At 39.2% G+C, this 20522-nt stretch overlaps 1 protein-coding gene across 4 annotated transcripts in view; it reads left to right on the plus strand.

Moving 5' to 3' along the window:
- Positions 1–20522, plus strand: part of CDK14 (cyclin dependent kinase 14) — a 599713-nt gene that overhangs the window by 345337 nt on the left and 233854 nt on the right. For all 4 annotated transcript variants that reach the window (XM_045062692.1, XM_045062689.1, XM_045062690.1 and 1 more), the window contains one exon: positions 18020–18113. In XM_045062692.1, the coding sequence (XP_044918627.1) occupies positions 18020–18113 (94 nt within the window). The remainder of the gene's footprint in view (positions 1–18019; positions 18114–20522) is intronic.

Genomic DNA, 20522 nt, shown 5'->3' on the forward strand with positions numbered 1-20522 from the left:
GTTGACCAAATCCCTTAACTGTCTTTATCTTCATTTTCCAAATCAGTAAACTATTTCAGGTATAATCAATAACTCATAGCCACATTATTATTACAACGGTAATAACAGCAAAAATAGTAAACTCCCACCTCACCCATACTTAACCCTCTTATTTCCCAGAAGCAAATACTTTCAACTCTCTTAGTATCTCCCTCCATATGTCTTAAGAAATTGTTCATATTGCTATTTATTGATTTATTATTTTAGACATTATCTGCTAAGTAGGTGTTACGGTAGATGAGGATTTAATTTTCTCCCATTACCCTCCCCCCACTCCACCTTCACCTCATGCTCGCAGGAAAGAGTCTGTATCACATTTTGACACATTCGTATGTAAATATTATTCATGGTAAGTTAAGAAGTAGTCATGATTATGTAACCTTCTTCTGTAACCTTTTTGCTTTTCCTGGACTTCATTGATTGTCTCTGGTTTTTACTAGTCGTTGCTCCTATTGTTCATTATTTATAGGTATAAAATATTTGTCAATTACATATGAAAAATACTTTACAAATGCTCAAACATAGCAAATCTATCAATCCCATCTAATTTTCTTGACATCTCCCTCCCCCAACCTTTTCCTTGAAACTTTTCTCTCAGCTCTCTGATTCCTTGCTTTAACAGAGCTGAATATCTGTCATGTTGTGACTTCCATTTGCCCCTCTACTATTGTTGTAGGACCTAAGATGGTTTTTTTTCCCTCTCCAAATCTGTGCTCTGCCCATTGGTGCCCTGCCATGTGTCCTGAATGGCTAACCCCTATGGAAGTACATCCTCCAAGCTACCTTGGCTACTGGTTTCCAGCTGGGTTCAGGCAATGAACCTAATTCTTTTCTTTACCCACATTTCTGGAAATGACTAACTATAACTTCTGTGAGTAAACCCTTCTTCCATGGCTCTAGCTGTCAATAGATTCCACTAACACTTGGCCTTTTTAATTCTCGGCCATTTTAATATGGCTATTAGTTGTAAGGCCCGTAATGGGTTCTGGTGTTGCTAGACTCCTAGTGTTTTAGTATGTCTTATTGGTTCCCTTACACCTCTGTAAGTAATCAACTTATTGAAGTCTGTTCTGATTTAGATTCATTTTCCTTCTGGACCTTTACTGGTTCCAGATTCCCTATTTCCTGGATTCCATGTCTTCCTTCTTTAGTATGCTCAAAAAGAATGTATTAGAGATACAATTTTCAAATTCTTAGTTTTCTCACAATGTCTTTATTCCACTCTTACACATGATTGATAAACTTTGGCTGAGTATATAATTAGGTTCTTCTTCTCCCTCAGAATTTTGAATGCATTGCTTAATTTCTTTAGAGCTTCTGCTATTGTTACTGAGAAATCTGATTCTATTCTTATTCACAGTCATTTGTATGCCCCCTCATACTTTTTCTCTGGAAAATATTAGACTCTTCTATTCCTGATATTCTTAAATTTCATGATAATGTCCTTTTGTTGCTTTTTTCTTTTTTTTTTTTTAAAGATTTTATTTATTTATTTGACAGAGAGAAATCACAAGTAGATAGAGAAGCAGGCAGAGAGAGAGAGGGGAAAGCAGGCTCCCTGCTGAGCAGAGAGCCCGATGCGGGACTCGATCCCAGGACCCTGAGATCATGACCTGAGCCGAAGGCAGCGGCTTAACCCACTGAGCCACCCAGGCGCCCCTCTTTTTTTTTTTTTTTTTTACATTGGTGCTGGGTAGATTCTCTTCAATATGAAGATGGAGTTCTTAGAAAAGTTCCTGAATTTTTAAAATGATTTATTTTCTTCCATCTTCCCTGTTTTCACTTTTGGGAAAATTTGTAATAGTTTGATATTGAAGCTCCTAAGTTAATCCACAGTTTAAAAAAACATTTTTTTCTCTTATTTTACAACTTCTCATCTTTCAAACTTTTCATCTTTTCTTAAAAATTTTTAATTGCCGTATATAAGTGCCCATTTCCCTTTTCTCTGGTTTCTGTTGGAAGCTTTCCTTAAATATGGAGTTGGGAGGAATCCTTGGTTGTCCACTTACTTTTATAAACGAGGCACTATAAATCTTTATGTATACCTAGGGAGTACTAGTTGACCGATCAGTTTATTATATATATTGTTCAGTCAAAAAACCAGACTTTTCATTGGGAGATCCACACATAGAGTCAGTGTCTGAAGGCCTAGTCTTTGTTCTTCCTCAGATGCTGATTTCCTGGCATCCAGCATCCTCAAGGCAGGACAGGAGAGGGGAGCTGATGGTCACATGGGCCAGTAAACATATTTTCCACTTAATTTCCCTTTTCTCAGCTATGTGCCTCCCCCGATCTCTTTAATTCTCAGTTTGAGGCCTTTTGGATTTAAGTTCTCCAGAGAATAAACACTTGGTGCCCTGCTGGTGGTTTGGGATGGAAGATGGTCAGAGAACACCTGTGGGTCATTTGCTTTGTACAGACTTCGAGGTTTCCTCTCTATTTCTGGTTGCAGAGTCATCTTCACGCTTTCTAGAAACTGTATCTCCTAGTCCTGAGCTTTTTCTGAGTTGTCCTAAGTAAATAATCTGATTATAACTCGAAGTTGTGACTGTCTGTGGTCAGTCTAGATTTGCCACCTTCATCCACATCTGAAAAAAATTCTCTCTTCATCCACTGGTGGTTCCTCATCTATTTATTTTATCCTTGCTTAAAATTTTATTCCTTAACTGACATTTATGTCACTTTAGGGAAGGAGGGGGCGTCTGTGCACAGTTTGCCCATGTCCTACTCTTGAGAATGTAACATTCGTGGTTTAACTAGGGACAATTGACTACTAAGACCCTTGCCCTGTAGAAATTTGTGATTTTGCTTAGACACAGACGTGAGTTGTAGGTGCTAATTGGTGGGAGCCGATCACACAGCACAGTGCAGGAGGGATTGTCTTGACCGCCAGGACTTAGTGTGACAGTGGACATTTGTCATCCTTACCACTAAACTGTTTGGCATTTTAAACTGTGACATAATGACAACTTTAGTCATGAAAATAAACTTAAAGAGAAAGTATATGCTTTTTGAGGAGGTAGTGATGAAAGAGAATAGAATGTGAAGTGATAGTTGTTAAAAAGATAAAAATTGTGCATGAATTTAAAGAATTGGCTGCAGAAAGCAGTCTTTTGGCTCTGTGGCCTGTGTGGATCCAGCATAAGCTTGCTATTAAAACAAGCAAAAGCGTTAGTAAAACTCTTCCAGCAAATGTTCCCGTCAGTATAAAGTTTCTAATCCAGCGAAGGTAAAAGGGTGGACTGTTAATTGATGTGTGCAGGAAAGGAATGATTGAATGGAAATGTAACTGTGGAGCAACTAGGAGCTTGTATAAACATCATTGTGTGACTGTGGTTAGTAAAGGGATTTGGACGTCTGCTTCATACTGTTCATTGAACCATGGAAGTAGGGACTTCTATAGTGTTGTGACACTTGTAAATTAATTCCTCAGGACACTGCATTATCTGGAGTGTACTTTAATTAAGAACCACATTTTCATTTACTGGTAGTCTGCTGTGTGAATTAATGTAACTTAAATTTACTAATGGCTTTTTTGATTTTAGACACTGTATTATGTGACAGGAATTCAGATTTTTTTTTTTTTTCAGTTTTGTTCTTCAAATGTAGTGTCCTTTGATTCATATTGGTAAAAGGTGTCACTAGGGAATTTTAAAAAATGATACAAAAGTAGAAAAAGAATTAAAGTCAAACTTAACTAAAATAACAAAAATCAGCCTGCTAAATTCCATTAAAAAATAAATAAAACCAGGAGCACCTGGTTGGCTCAATCTGTTAAGCATTTGTCTTCAGCTCAGGTTGTGATCCCAGGGTCTTGGTATCAGACCCCATATTGGGCTCCCTGCTCAGTGGGGGACGGGTGGGTTTGCTTCTCCCTCTCCCTCTGACACTCCCCACTGCTCGTGGACTCACAGGGTCTCTCTCTGTCTCTCTCTCTCTAATGCATAAATTAAAAAATCTTTAAAAAACATAACAAGGGGCACCTGGGTGACTCAGTGGGTTAAAGCCTCTGCCCTCGGCTCAGGTCATGATCTCAGGGTCTTGGGATCAAGCCCCGCATCGGGCTTTCTGCTCACCGGGGAGCCTGCTTCCTCCTCTCTCTCTCTCTGCCTGCCTCTCTGCCTACTTGTGATCTCTGTCTGTCAAATAAATAGATAAAATCTTTAAAAAATAAAAAAATAAAAAACATAACAATAAATAAAACTTACCCATAGTTACAATAGGCACTTAGTATTTTTTTTTTTTCCAAAACAACAAATGCTTTACTGTTCCATTGAGATGTTTACAAATACCAAAAAATACCCAGGCCAGGCCCAGCAACCATGGCCCAGTGCTGGGAAGCAAGGCAAGGAGGTGGGCTTGGTGTTAGGCCATGAATGGCTAAGGCCAGACAGCTGGCAGCCTGGTCCTCTGTTCTTCATTCCTGTTGCTCTAATGAGGCCAAAGCGGGGGAAACCAGACCTCAGGGTCTTTTCCCTCTGTTGCCTCCTCTTCTGTTCAGGTTTCCCCTAGGGGATATCTGAGCAGCCCTCCATCCCTGAGAGCCACTCAGCCTATGCAGAACCCCTCTCGCCGCCTCTCCCATCTGCTTTCCTCTCCCTCTGGTCTCTGGATGCCCTAGCTTCATTCCTTCTGGCTCTAAGCAAGGCAGGAGTGGAGAGGAGCGGTTTGGACTGGAGGTTTGGCAAGCCGTGCATCAGGGCCTGGAGACACAGGCAGGGGGCGGGGAGGTGGTGTTCAGTTCCTTACCCCAGCATGAGATGCCTGAGGTCCCAGGCTGGAGAATTGGATGTATGTACCCTCAGATGGGCCCACAGCTAAGCATGGTATGACTAGGAACCAGGTCTCAGCAGCTCCTTTTCCTATACACATGTGAGCTGGTCATCGTTTATTATGGCAATTTATATTTCTCTGTATTTCCATAGAGACAGTAGATTCTAAGAATGAAATGTTTACATAATTTCTTTTTCTGTAGAGCTTGGCAAGGCCTTTATATTCTTTCTCATTGATAATTCAGTGGTTCTTCCTTGATTGCTAGCTTGTACCATGTTTGCCTCTGAAAACAGGATATATTCAGAGCCTACTGTAAACTCTACAATTTTAACAATTTATTACATGAACTATATACATTTTTATCTATTTGTCATTTAATCCTAACATGTTTAATTTAGAAATGGTTTCAGAGCTTTAGCAACCCAGTGAAATTAATACATATTTTTGTTATATTGTTATTTTATGCCTAATTTAACCCCCTTCCCCCCCAAATCTGAAGGTCCTTGGTTATGTTGCCCATATTAGCTGGTCGGTGGTGGCACAGGGGACACAAAACAAAACAAAACAAACCCTCTGGAATCCTAGGGCAGGCTTCTTACCTCAAAGATCTCCCTTGCACAGTAGGAGTATCTTTATTCACTTGTTTATTCATTCAACAAAACAGTAAAGAATATCCAGAGCTTCAAGCATGAAAAAGACCTGGTCCTTGACCTCAAACAGCACCCACTGGTGCTACCAATAGTCTAGACTGCCTAGCCACATTCCAGAGCATATCTTCGAGAATATTCCACAAAACCCACAGACTTCACAAAAAAAAATGGACAATGTGGATTTCCAATGGAAGGCTCTTTGCCCTCAGGTCTTCTGTATATTATCTAAAATATCAGATGGTTGTCAGATATTTTACTGTCACATAGCACCTGTGCAGTCATATATCTTAGGAGTACCCATGCCAATATTCTTAACCATAGTCCATCAGAGTCCAGCTCTGCCACGTGATGACTGGAACTAAACATAGTAACCAAAATCCCTTCAGATTGAAATTCAGAATTTTCCTCACAGAATAATAGAGTAATTTATTTGGAGGTTTCAGCAGCGATTTCTCTTCATGGTGTGCAAATACGGCTTGTCTAAAAAGATTTGAGTATGTCATTTGCTTTGATCTTTAAGAGAATTACTAATGAACAATTTTTTTTCCTGATTCCTCATTTCACATTATTACAGGAGGATTAATACATTTGCATGGAGAAGTCTTATAACTTCCTTGTTCTGCATCAGCTGTCATATAAACAGAAATTAAAGATGTGCAAAGCTTATTAATTTGTTTTCTCTTGTCCTGCGTGGTCTACAGCTATTCCTTGGAGAAGTGCTTTCACTGGTAGCATTTTAAATGACTAATCAGATGGGACTTCTTTCTTCCTGTATTGTTCCGTAGTACAAGAAACACTGTTTTTTGTTTATTTTTTGCTATTCAATGGAATATTTTGAGTCTTCCATTTTTTTCCTTACCGTAGCCCTCAGTAAGGGCCTTACCTATTTATGTTTTTGTGTTGTGACTAGTTTATAACATGTTCCTTGTCCGAATAGTCCCACTTATCTATATAACCCGTGGCTGTTGTTTTAAGGTTTTATCTCTGGGGTCTTCATTATCTGTGGGAGTTGGTTTTGAATTTTCAAACATTTTTAAACATCCACAACAATCTTATTTGCACTGAGCAAAAAATGATAGACTTCAGTTTTTGAGGGTAGTTTTATTGTTTTCTCTGCCCGCACCTTAATTTTGAAGATTTGATTTTGTTTTATTTTTACCCTCATTAGCATTTGTGTCATCAGTAATGAGAACCAATTTGCCATCTCTGTTTCTTCTTTTTTTCATCTCACCAGACATCTAACTAGGGAGAGGCAGCGTGGTATCACGGAGAGATCACTGGCCCAGGATTCAGAATCACCTTTTCAGGTTCTGGGACTGAAACTAAGACATTTAAACATGTAGTGCAATTTCCTTACAGGCAAAAATCAAAACATTGTCTTAGATACTCTTTAAAATTCCTCCAGCTCTAGATTTTAGCATTCAAGGAAAATGTACTGCCGAACCAGAGGTTTCCATAGAGACTGCTGGAACTCCTTCAGAGTAGCTTACAAATGAAGTTAGGGTTTAGATATTTTGGTGAAATTTGGTTTAGATATTTTGCTGAGCTGATTTTTTTTTTTGCATTTAATATGATAATCATAATAGTTCTAAATCAAGTTCTTGTCTCTACTGCAGTTTCTTATGTGCACTCTTCAGACAAGCTTATGCAACCCATTCATTCATTCATTCATTTTAAGGATTTTTATTGAACACCTATTTTTTTAAAATATTTTATTTATTTATTTAACAGAGAGACACAGTGAGAAATGGCACACAAGCAGGGAGAGTGGGGCAGGAAGAAGCAGGCTACCCACTGGTCAGGGATCCTGATACGGGGCACGATCCCAGGACCTGAGCTAAAGGCAGACGCCTAACAACTGAGGCACCCAAGTGCCCCTGAACACTTATTTTGTACCGAACTTTAGATCCAGTCCTGGAGCTTACAAAGAGAAGAAAAACCCATCCAGGCTTTCAAGGGCAGAGAGAAAGTCGGTGTGATAAGCTTAACTGCAGGTATACAGTTAGTACACCCGCAGCTCAGAGATGAAGGTCATAAACTTACCCTTGGTGGTTAGGTGAGGAGAGGCAGGGAAGTCAAGGAAAATGTCATCCATCAGGAATCACTTGGGCTGAAAGGTCAAACCCATCTTTCAGAGTTGACAGAATTGGGTTAAAGGACACATAGGCCATGCCATGGGCAAAAGTAACCTACTTTGATATTTGTGGGTAAAGTAGAAGGACGGAGTTTAAGAAGCAGTTGAGAGAAAGGAAGGAACGGAGGGAGGGGGAAAGTGGTTGGTGACCAACATGGAGAAATACTTAGGGATAGTTAGGTTATGGCACCTTGATGATAGAATGAAAGTAATACAGGAAAGGCAAGGGTTTCAGAGGATTCCCAAGTGTCTAGCTCAGGTAACTGGACCAGAAAGCAGAAATACAGTTCTGCCATATGATTCAGTGCGCGCGCGTGCGCGCACGCGTGCACACACACACACACACACACACACATATACAGGTACTAAAATATATGTATAATGAAACATATATACTAAAATACATACATATATGCATATTAAAATGTGAGCAAGAATTATTGTATGTAACATAAGGAGCGTTAATGCCATTGCTGCTGTAAGGTAGGTGGGCTTCTTGATCTTCCTCCTAAATCTTATTTCAGGTGTGGACGCTGAGAAGGCGGCTTCTACTCACCCATCTGTTCCCTCCTTCTGGGTTAGCAGCAGGTCACCCTGGGCCTCGGCTTTACTGAACTACATTCATTTTCTGTCCTTCATTCTTTGCTTTTGTTTAATTTTTGTCCTGATATGTTTAATTTGTAAGTACAGCTTTTTAAGTTGTTTCACAGTTTGAAGAATAAATCTTAGCGTCCCCCTTACATAAAAGGTCTGTTGTTTTGGGTTGAATATTTTCTGAGATAAGCTTTTATACACAGTCTAAGGTTTTATTGGGTTTTGTTTTCATTTCTTGAGAGCTAAGTACGCCACAGAAGTATTTGACTAAGATATATTGTGCCTATCTGTGCCTAATGAACCACTAACCCACACAGTAAATGATGAGTGACAGTTTAATCAATCCAGTTCCTTCGATAGTCACCAAGGGCATGTGGAGTGTAATTTTTTAATCTTTCACTTTTCAAATACTGCAGATGCCAACATGAAAAGATCACGTCTGTTATGTGTAATAAGTTTTCTCACAAGTTAAAGAAAAAAAATTTTAAATTTTGATCTTTTAGAAGCTAACCTCCTAGGGAATTAAACTCTTTGGTCCATTTTACAAATACATACATTCCAACAGAGAAAAGTGAGATAAATAAACGGCCACCTTGGCGCGTCAGATCATACTGGCTTTAATTGCGTCATGGTGCATTTCAGTGAACCATGGCTAAATAAAATTACCTATTAGGTTAATTAATATGGAACCTTTCTGAGTTAGTATTGCATCCCAGTGTGTAAAATTCAGATTGTGTTTAGCATTTAATCTAATTTACTTCACCAGTCTGCTGTTTCTTTGTTGTTCCTTTGGCTGGAGCCTGAATACACATTTAGAAAATTAACCCGGATAAACAAAACAAAACAAAACAACTCCTTTCAAAACAGAATTACCTAGATTCCTTTGTATTCATGTTCCTCAGTTTCTGGTCCTGTGACCAGCAGCATCTGCATTGCTTTTGGGAGGCTCGTTAGAAATGCGAGATCCTAGGGTGCCTGGGCACCTCAGTTGGTTGGGTATCTGACTCTTGATTTTAGCTCAGGTCATGATCTCGGGGTTATGGGATCCAGCCCCGAGTCAGGCTCTATGCTGAGTGTGCAGCCGGCTTGAGAGTCTCTCTCTCCTCTCCTCTGCACCTCCCCCACTCCACATACTCTCTCACTTTCTTTCCCTCTCTGAAAAAATAATAATAAATAAAAAAAAGAAAGAAATGGGAGATCTCTGGCTTCAGCCCAGATCTAGTCAGTCAGAATTCTGTGTTCTACTAAGGTCTCCACCTGATTGGCATACACAATAAAGGGTGAGAAGCAAAACTTCAGGTGCTTTTTTACTGACTGACACATAGGTTTTGAAAAGATTTCTGGTGCCAGGTGAATATTGGGAGAGAAAAGCAAAAGAACTAACTTGCTCTGAGTTATGGTTCTTCTCATATGCTTTCTTCCTGCTGGAAGCCGCTTGACACTCTGTTTGTCTTCAGCCCTCTTTCCAAATGTTTTGACAATGGTGCTAGCTCCGATTGGTTCTAAATGATTCTCTGAACTTGAGTAGAGGCCTCCTAAGTGCATTTAAGGAAGTCTGCATGGAAGGGACAGGTCACCCCTCCTCGTGGTAGCGTGAGCTGGCAGGTTACTGGTGACGCTGTGCCATGTTCCCACCCAGACTCTGTTGTTAAGCTCTGAGGCTGGAGAATGGAACTGTCACTTGTCTGCTTAAAGCTTTCCATCCTAAGGAATCTCAAGCCTTTGCTACTAATACATAGATGGGATTAGAAGCTCAAATCTAGGAGAGGGTTTTTTTCTTTTTTTGTTTAGTTTTGTCTTGGTTTTGTTTTTTTGTTTTTTGAGATTTTGATTGTACCCTATTTTAAAACATATTAAGTACTTCTGCATTGTGTCCTGGGACTGCACCCAGACTGTTCCCCTGAGAATTAGGAAAGAAGGAGGACAATGTTTTATTTTTTGCTGACCAGAATAAGATTAATGCCGAGAAGAAAAATAATAAGCTTAAGTCCTGTTTTATTTTTCTTCATGTAAGATAATCATCTATTGGGCTAATTAACATCTTGTAACACTAATGTCTTCATGAGAAAATTGAGTATTCGCCACTTGAAAGGCCATGTGTCAGATGCAGATAAGAGCTGAGGGGTCTCTTGAATCCCTGTTTTTGTTGAAGGATATAAAGTTACCCAATGGGATTTTAATAATCAGGTACAGTGCATCTTAACTGGTGACAGTATTGACTAACCCCATCTCATTCAGGTCTGGTGGGGGCAGGAGCTGCTATATGGCCAAAACCACTTTGACTCATTTGAGCTGTGTCTTTCAAAGTAAGAGACCAAATTCTGATTCTGAGTACCATGATGGTGGCTGGTGCACTTATAAGTAAATACTTTACAGTTGTGGAAAGTATCATGAGAAGCTGGAGTTAGGGGACCTAACCCAGTCTTAGAGATCAGGAAGCCTCCCAGAGAAGTGGTGGTGAGCTAGCCATTCCCTGCTCTATGGAGAAAAGCCTTTGCCCCTTCTCTGGGAATGCCATTTTTTCTCTACATTCACCCTCCCTGCTAATGCTCCAAACTTAATAGTTCAGATAAACTTTTCATCTTGAATTCCTTTCCCAGAGAGTGTGCATATCAGTTTTCAAATACTTTATATCAAAATTCATCTCTGATTAGCTTGCTGCCCAAGTTAATTCAGGTCAAACCTCAACTGACATCTTGCGATCTAGCCCACAGTTCTAGGTGGCTTGTGCTGCTTCCAAGGAAAGTCCATCAAAATGCACAGAGGTTCATTTTCTCTCATATAGTGAAAACTCAGAATGGTACAGCTCCTCTGCTTAAAATGACCAATTCTATATACAGTTCCAAGGAGATGCAGTCCTTCTCATTTTTAAAATACTAAACTTTAAATTTTAGAATAGTTTTAGACTTATAGAAAAACTAAAATAGAGAATTCCTGTTTCCTCCTCACTTGGCTTCCCCTGTTGTTAACCTGTTCCACTGCTCTATGTGCTATGGACAGATGGTTCGTTTGTCTCAACTGAGGCCCCCACAGTGTTCCATTGCTGTGAACTAGACAACTTCATTTTGATTTCATTAGTTTTTCTTAATTTCTTTTTTGTATTTTAGGATCCCATCCAGGATAGCATGTTACATGTAGTAGTCATGTGTTCTTAGATTCCTCTGGGTTATGATAGTTTCTCAGATTTTCTTTGCTTTTTCATGACCTTGGCAGTTTTGGGAAGTACCAATGAGGCATTTTGTAGGCGGCTGTCCCTCAGTTTGGGTTAATCTAATGTTTTGGGGAGAAAGACCACGGAGGTGAAGTAGATTTTCTTAATCACATCCCATCAAGGGTACTTGCTAGCAGCATGACTTATCACTGGTGAGGTTACCTTTGATCATATGGCTAGGGTCTTGTCTCCCAGCTCTCTCCATTGTAAAGTTATCATCCATCTCCTGTCCCTGCCTCCATACTCTGCTCTGAAACCAGGTTGCTCAGCTCAGCTCTTACTTGGTAGTAGGGGGAGAGGGCGGGAGGCTTGTATTGCTTTTGATTTGTTCAGTCACCAATATTTTTGAGCCATTACTATGTGCTGACCCTCTGTTCTGCCCTGGGAACAAGATGATGTGAACACACAACTTTGTCCCTGATCTTGGTCTTCCAGGATCAGAGGAAACACACCCCCAAAAAGCAAAGACAAGTGAATATCCTCTGGATGTGAGGAAGGAAGCAAACTAGGGGATGGAGGGGAAACATGGAGCCTGGGCAGGAAGGGGAAACCCACCTTATGTATGGTGGCTGGGAAGGACATTTCTGAAAGGAGCTGTTTGAGCTGACTCCAGACTAACAAGAAGCACTTACCCATGCACAGAGTGAGGGAAAATGTGTTCTGGGAGGAGGAACAGCAGTTCATATGCAGATGGTGAAATGGGGAGGAGGACGGGGTATTTCAGGAACAGAGCAGAGCCACGTGCCTGGACTGAAGAAAGCTCATGGACAGAGGTGTGATACGGAATCGGCGAGCAGGTGGGGGCTTCCGGCGCACAGGTCTCCATTCTTCGTTTTAAGGTAGAAAAAAGCTCAAGCTATGATTTTAATAAAAATCTAATTAATTTCCTCTTACCAACACAGACACACTGATGTTAGTTATATGTGGGTAGGGGGAGGGCAGTTGGAAAGAAAATAACTTGTAATCATTTCCAAACACAACTTTATATTTATATTGTATTTATTTTCATTTATCAGGTAAGTTTTTCTAATATTTATAAAAATAAAAGGTAGTACTTCCACACAATAAAATTTGACCTAAACACTCAAAAAAAAACTTCTGAAAAAAATTCAGAGAAGTAAATTCTCCTTCCCTCCAATCCATTATTCAGATCAACTCACCAAACCCTCTCTCTCGAGAAATCCTTATAGAAGTGATTGTATAAACACTGTTATTAAAAGTCACCCTACACATGTGCTCCCAGTTTATTTCTTAGTTAAAAATACTTTAAGATTAGGGGCACCTGGGTGGCTCAGTGGGTTAAAGCCTCTGCCTTTGGCTCAGGTCAAGATCCCAGGACCTGGGATCAAGCCCCACATCAGGCTCTCTGCTTAGCAGGGAGCCTGCTTCCTCTCTCTCTGCCTGCATTTCTGCCTACTTGTGATCTCTGTCAAATAAATAAATAAAATCTTTAAAAAAAAAAAACCGTTAAGATTAAAAAACACACTGAAAGGTCAAAATATCCATCTTCAAGTTTTAAGAATCTACTAACTTTGGGGGAAGTTGCATGGAAAGTCTTAAAGCATATCTACCATAGGAAAAGTGCTGAGGAAAAGAGTGAAAAGCCAGATCATTTTTGAGAGCACATTTCAATTAGTGATTTATTCACAAATAATCGTATGTATTTAATATGTATTTTCTTTTTTTTTCTCCATAACTGATGAAGGTGATTTCTTCTATATCCAAGTATGCTTTTATGCAAGTGAAGTGTAACATAGAGCAGGGTTTGGCAAACTTTGTCTATAAAAGACCAGATCATATGTATTTCAGACTTTTCGGGGCATATGGTCTCTTTAGCAGCTCTTCAGCTCTGCTGTGAGGACAAGAAAGCAGCATAGACAGCATGGAAATGAATGTGCAGCTGGGCTCTAATAAAATTTTATTTATGAACACTGAAATTTGAATTTCATATGATGTTCATAAGTCATCAGTTATTCATCTTCTGGTTTTTTTCAACCATTTAAAAAAGTCAAACCTAGTCTTAGCTTATAGGTTATAAAAACAGACACTGGGCAGGATTTGGTCTGCAGTTTATGGAGCCCTGTGTATTATTGTGTGTGGCCCCGGTATCCCCAGGAGAGAGAGGGCAGATCCATTTGCTGCCATGAATGGGAAGGAAAGAGGTGGCTTTATGACCAGTGGTTGTAACTGGCTCTGTCCTCGAGACTATTTTATCTCCTGGTCTGCCTGTAATTGGGGCTTTTCACCGTATGTCCACTTAGTGACCTTCATCCATTGTGAGTCCTGGGATGCAGGGAAAAAAACTGAGACCTTGCCTGGGGATAAAAGGCCAAGTTCTTAGCCTGGTGTATGGACTTCTCCTCTCTTTTTAACTCTCTCTTCCAGTTTAATATAAAAGAATTTGGCTCTCCCCAGACTCCTCATGTATAGGGTCCTGTTTTCTCTGTCTGGAATGTCCCATTCCCACTCCCGTGACATGACCCCTTAAGGCACCGTGTTCCACTTTCCTAGTCTCGTTAGACTTCAGAAGTCCAAGTGCTTCCAAACTCTCCACACTGGGCTGAGCATGTCCTTCTGTGTTCCTTTGGTATTTATCATGGGAATTGGTAGAATGTTTGAGAATTACTGTGTTTATAGTACACAGATGTACTTGAACTCCTTCTTGATAGTTTTCTCCTAACTGATGACAGTCCTAAAAGTTTAGATGACTGTACCAATCAAGAGAAGAGAAACTGAAGGAAAAGAAAACTTTTCTATTAGACTATCAAAAAAGAAAGTCATCATTACGCTAGAGGAAAGACTAAGTTATCTCTGTATTCTCTTTGTAGAAAATATTCTTGAATTCTTACAGAAGAGGTAATCAAAGATTATGCAGCCAGAATTGTAGAAAGAAAAGTATTAGAGAGGTGTGTCAGTTAATCAATATGTTACATTATTTTTCTGAATTTAATATTATTTGTCCTATTTGTTAGTTTAAAAATTTGCAGTTTCTTGTGATTTATTTTCTCATTCAGAGTTCACTTTTGTATTCAATTTTTTATTCATAATTTTGTATACTTTTCCAAAGATTTATTTATTTTAGAGAGAGAGTGCGCATGCAAGTAGGGAGGAGGGGCAGGAGGAGAGGGGAGGCAGAGAATCTCCAGCAGACTCCCTGCTGAGCACAGAGCTGGACACGGGGCTCAATCCCAGGACCCTGAGTTCATGACCTGAGCCGAAGTCCAGAGTTAGCTGCTTAACTGACTGAGCCACCCAGGTGCCCCAAATTTCTGCACTTTTTCAAAATAAGAACACCCCAATTGTTTGACCTTCAACCTTAAAACGTTGTCCCTCCATAATCATAATTACAAAGAATTATCAATTCCGGGGACCTGGGTGGCTCAGTCAGGTAAGCACTTGGGATTCTCTCTCTCCCTCTCCCTCTGCCCCCTCCACCCCCACACCCTGCTCTCTCTCGCTCTCTGTAAAATACATAAATAAACCTCTAAAAAAAAAGAATTATCAATTCTGCTTAAAATCTTATTTTGAACTGTGGTAAAGAAATCATACATCTGCAGCATAAATTAAATTTGGAAGTTTTGAGTTTAGAAGAACTGAAGGATACGTGAGCATGTATGTTTCATACATTATCTTACCAGGTAACCAGTCCTATGTGAGTTTGAACACACTGAATCCTGCGACAGCTCTAATTGTAAGCTTTGTGACCAGTTCTTATTCTTGAAAAATTTAGACTCTGTGGGTGATAATGACATAATTATTCAAATTGTCAAAAGAAGCAACAAATTAAAGGAGACTTTTCCTGAAATAAGGTTATATATCATAAGTATAGAACTTAAGTGATTGAATTCTCTCTCGGTGAGCCACAGGGCAGGCAGCTTCATCTATCAAGAGTGAGGGAGTGCAGGGGAATAGAGGGTAATGGGGGGGAAAAAAGTAAAGTAGCCAGTAGTCCCTTGGTATTAATTTGAAGGGCTTTTATTGCTATGTGGGAATAAGGCAACTCCAGTAATAAAGTAGTCTGCCGGGCTATAATATATTGATACATTTGATACTTCTGCTTTTTAATTTTCTTGTGCATTCTATCACCTTTTATATACCCTTGAAGTATAATTCTGTCCACTTTATTAGTATGCCCTCACACATCTTTGGAAAATGATGTCATCAGAAACATCTATTAGAAACGAGAGTCCATGTCCCTTAGCCAGCCGAGCAGATGAAAGCCTATGGAAAGTCTGTATCATCGTATTCCAACTGAGTGAAATTGCAGCATAGATTTATCTTTTAGTCATTCTCAGTACCGTGTTACAGAGATGATCTGGACCAAGCAAGAGAAGTGGTAACAACGTATCTGTGAGTGTGTAATGGTTACGTCACCCGCCAGCTTGGCCACGTATCCAGTGGGGGCAGCTGGGGCTTGTGCTGAGGGTCTCCAAACCCCTAGCTGCAGCCTCTGCTGGGAAAGACAAAAGCCAAATGACACTAAGTGGAGAGTATATTCTGAATGTTGGAAGGAAGGTGTCGGTAGCTGTTGAAGATCTGAACTATTTTATGTAAATGTAAATAAGAAGACAATAGGGGGCACCTGGGTGGCACGGTCAGTTGAGCATCCGACACTTGGTTTCAATTCATGTCCCAGTCTCGGGTTGTGATCTCAGGTCATGAAATGGAGCTCCCTGTTGGGCTCCATGCTTAGCACAGAGTCTGCTTACTGATTATCTCTCACTCTCCCTCTACCCTTCCTGCTCATGCTCTCTCTCTCTCAAATAAATAAAAGAATTTTTTTAAAAAAGATAGTAGAAATGTAGATCAATAGTCTTAAAAAATAATTATTGACATAAAAATTTGGAAAGACACCAAATTGAAGCTTTAGTCCTAACCAGGCATCTGAAGCCCCAATATTTATAAGAATATCATAGCATTTTTAGTGCGCTGATAAAATGATTGTCAAAGTGTATGTTGTGTCTCAAATCTTAAATGAAGACAACTTGTGTTAAACCCAATCTTCCTAGAACACTGATTTTAAAATTATTTGTTATTTAAATGGAACTCTTTTTGTGATATTTTATATAAGCATCTATTTGTTTTTAGTCATTTTGATTCTGTTTACTTTTGGTATTTAGTTTCAATAGTACTTATGTGCTATAACAGAGAAGAGGTTTCTGCAAATGCATTACTTCTTTAATTCAGTACATTGTTTATATACAACTGTGATAACAAGTGGGGCAGTTACAGAGATGTAGGCCCTTGTCCTTAACCTCTGAAGGATCAGAAGTAAGTTAGACACAAGGGTTTTGCTCTCCCTAAGTTGAATATGAGTGCAGCAATTGAAGAAGTATGCCAGAATATTCATGATTCCATCAGAATGCTTTCAGGAAACAAACCCATTCAAGGTAAAACCATTTTATACACGCGCGCACGTGTGCGTGTGTGTGTGTGTATCCTGGACAATTGCTAGAAGGTAGAGAGTGCTAGCAAAAACAATGGATTATCTGAATATCCAGGCCTTAGGAAGGCAGAAACCAGGTCAATTCAGGGGACTTCATCTGCAAAAAAACCATTCTTGTTAGTCATTAATATAACTTATCCCATTGGCATATGCTAGTTTCTTTCCATCTCTCTCCCAAGCGATTGTTCATTGAAGTCCCAGCAGACATATCTGACTGACTCTGCCTATACTATGGATTGGCTGTTCCCGCTGGGTTGGGTGCAGGCCGCTGTGGTCTAGGAGGCCAGGCTCCTCCTGATCAGCTGGACTGTCTTACTAGACAAGGACTTTGAGCACAGCCTGCTGAGCTAGGAGGGGAAGTTGGCCGTAGTATGGCTTATATATTGAATGGGAACTTAACAAAATAAACTCAATAAGGGAGCTCTTCTGTCTGCTGGAATGTTCGTGGAAGGCTTTGTGGAAGAAATGACATTTAAATTAGATTATAGAAGTTGGGTCAGATTTAAATATTAAGAGCAAGTAAATGAAGAAGAATGGAATTGTAGGTCGTGAAGCGATTTGAGTCAAGCTGTATGGGGCTATGCTGGGGCTGTGGGCAGGTCAGTCTAGCCCAGTGATTCTCAGGTCCTCAGCATAGCTTCCCTGAATCCCCTGAGCAGCCTGAGTCAACACCTGGGATCCAACTTAGACTGATTGAAATAGGATCTCTGGGGTTTGTGTTCAGATTATTTGCAGTTTTTAAAAGTTCCCCTCAGGTGCTTTTGATGCAGAGAGGTTGGAGAACCCCTGGACAGCTTGAGAGGACAATATATTAAGAATTCATGAAATGGGGTTGGAAAGGAACATTTGAAAAAAGACTGGAGGCTTTCTAGATCAGGCCAAAGAGTTTCTTGACTATTTCCTGAAAATAGGATGGAGCTGTGAGCATTATATTTTATTGGCTACCACCGTTTTCTGAGCCCAGGGTAGCTGCATCTGTTAGAGACCTTTCAGGGCACTAGACAGAGAGGGAAAGGAAAGAAGCAGGGTCTAGATATATGTGGGATGGCCTTTGGTACTCATTAAGAATGTCATTTATTCATTGTTTCTCTATAGGAGTAGACATCCTAATTCCAGATTTAATTTTCCAGGATATAGTGGAGTTTTTGTACAATTCTTTCTTCTCTCTTTAGGGGAGTCGGCTGCATCTTTGTCGAAATGATCCAAGGAGTTGCTGCTTTTCCAGGAATGAAAGACATTCAGGATCAACTGGAACGAATATTTCTGGTAAGTTCTTACAGAGTGCTTCTGAGAAAAATTGATTTTCTCATTCATCCTTTCATGACAAATTATACAGTGCTGTTGGAAAATGATTTTAAACAAATTTATTAGTTGTCACATTTAATTCTAACATATTTTTTTGTACCTTTGAAAAAGCAGGAAATCGGTTAAGAATTGTGTTTTTATACTACTGCACATGAATAATGTGCCAAAATGGTAGGAGACGATAGATTGTTGGTAGCAATGTAGAATAGTGGGTTAAAAATGAGGGCTCTGGCAGAAGAATTTCAAACAATTTATGTAGGTGCCCCGACCCCCTTAAGTGGGTGGAGCTTAACTCTCTGCCATCCCCACCCACTTAAATGTGGGCTTTAGTTGGTAACTTTTTTCATCAAGCAGAGTTTGGAAAATGGAGGGTAGCTTTAAAATGGAGAACAGGTAAACCACCTCAGCCAGGTGTTAAAGGCTTGCATTATCAAAGATAAATCATGTTGGTAGCCTGTACTTTGATAAAATGTGTACATTTTACATTATTATAAAATGTACAATAAAATGTACAATTTACAATTGTACATTTGATAAAATGTGTCACTGCCTTTTGATAAAACGTGTCACTGGTCTTCCTTTCAAAAACTCTAATCCTAGTCTAATCATAAAAACACATCACACAAACTTGAGGGACATTCTACATAATGCCTGATTAGTACTCCTCAAAACTGTCAGAGTCATCAAAAACAAGGAAAGCCTGAGAAATTGGCATCGCCCAGAGGAGGCTAGGGAGCACAATAATTCAACATAGTATGATATCCTGAATGGAATCCTGGAAGAGAAAAAGGACATTAGAGAAAACCAGTGACATCTGGTAAAAGTGGGCAGGTTAATAAATATCAGTGTACAGTTAGCTGTGACAAATATACCATTTAATTTAAGATTTAAAGAGGAAACTGGTGAGGGGTATATAGAAATTCTGCACAGTTTTTCGCAACTTTTCTATCAGTCTAAAACTATTCTAAAATTAGAAGCATTTCAACTTTTAAAAATCTGCACAAAGAGAAAATAAAATGTGTTCTTGTGCCAGACGTTCTGGATTTATCACCTGCACTGTCATCTTGAGCAAGGAATTTAGTTAATTGAGCTGTAGTTTCCTTGGGGAGAAATGAAGGCTAATAACAGCACCCATCTCATAGGTTGTTTTGATGAATAATTGACTTAATACACATAAAACGCTTTTAGAACAATGCCTGGCACATAGTTAACATCCCACAAGTTATTATTTTTATCAAAGCATTTTATACTGAATGTTTTTGTTCAGTAGAACTTCCACATTAGCTAATATTCATATAAACCTATTTTTTAAAACATGGAATCAGAGCCAGACAAATTAAGGTCTTTAGTGAGAGGATTCAAGCTGTATGCATTATAGCGGTCAACCACATTATCATACTTTTTCCTTCTTGAGTAAGACTCCCATATGAACTCACTGGGGCAAATTTTAGTACGGACCGTAGCAAGAGATGAACTTACGTATTAGCATGTATTTTAGTTATGCAAATGCAGCATTAGTGTAAAGCTTTCATATTAAATATAAGGACCCAGGAGGGTGTAGTGATATGAATTGAGACACCCCCCATCACTATTGTGTTCACTACTGTGTTCATCAGCAGTAAAATGATTACAAAAGTGGGCAGTGGAAACTAGGGAATCGAAGCACACATGATTCCTCCAAGCTGTACCCTGTACACCCCAGGGGCCCCTGTAAATCATGGCAGATGGAGAAATAGCAGAGTCCCTAATATTCTAGAAACCTTCTTCCAAGTGTTGCTGTATTGATTTCTTCTCCCTGAAGCTGTATGTATCAACTTTCCTTTTAATTTTACTTATTTATTTTAATACATAAAGCCTCACATTGAATGTTTAAAATGTCTTGTGATTATAAGAACAGGGCATCTGTATACAGAAAATTTCCAGTGTCTAAAAGCTGAAAAATCACCCTTTTGTCCTAATAAGCAGAGAAAGCCACATTTAATGTTTTTACATATATCCTCCATTTCTATATACATTAAGAAAAATCAAATCATATTTTATATACCTTTTATAACTTTATTTTTTTCATCTAACAGTATGTAATTAACACCTTTCATTGAAAAATGAATCCAGAAACTTATCGTTCTTAATAACAAAGGAGTGTTTCATTGCATGGATGAGACGTTACTTGCTTAATCAGCCCATGGTAATAGCTTGTTTATAGTCTTTAACTATTATTAAGTACTGCCAGATACATCCTTTGCATACTAATCCTGTTAGTTAAAAATAATTATTAGAATTCAAAGTCCTTAATTCAATAACATTTAATTTTCATAAATTTATTGACTGTTCTTACACTTAGATCCCTTCATCTATAGTCATGAAACATTT

This window comes from Mustela putorius, unplaced genomic scaffold, assembly GCF_011764305.1.
Source record: "Mustela putorius furo isolate JIRA1106 unplaced genomic scaffold, ASM1176430v1.1 tig00003845_pilon_pilon_pilon, whole genome shotgun sequence".
Taxonomy (NCBI): domain Eukaryota; kingdom Metazoa; phylum Chordata; class Mammalia; order Carnivora; family Mustelidae; genus Mustela; species Mustela putorius.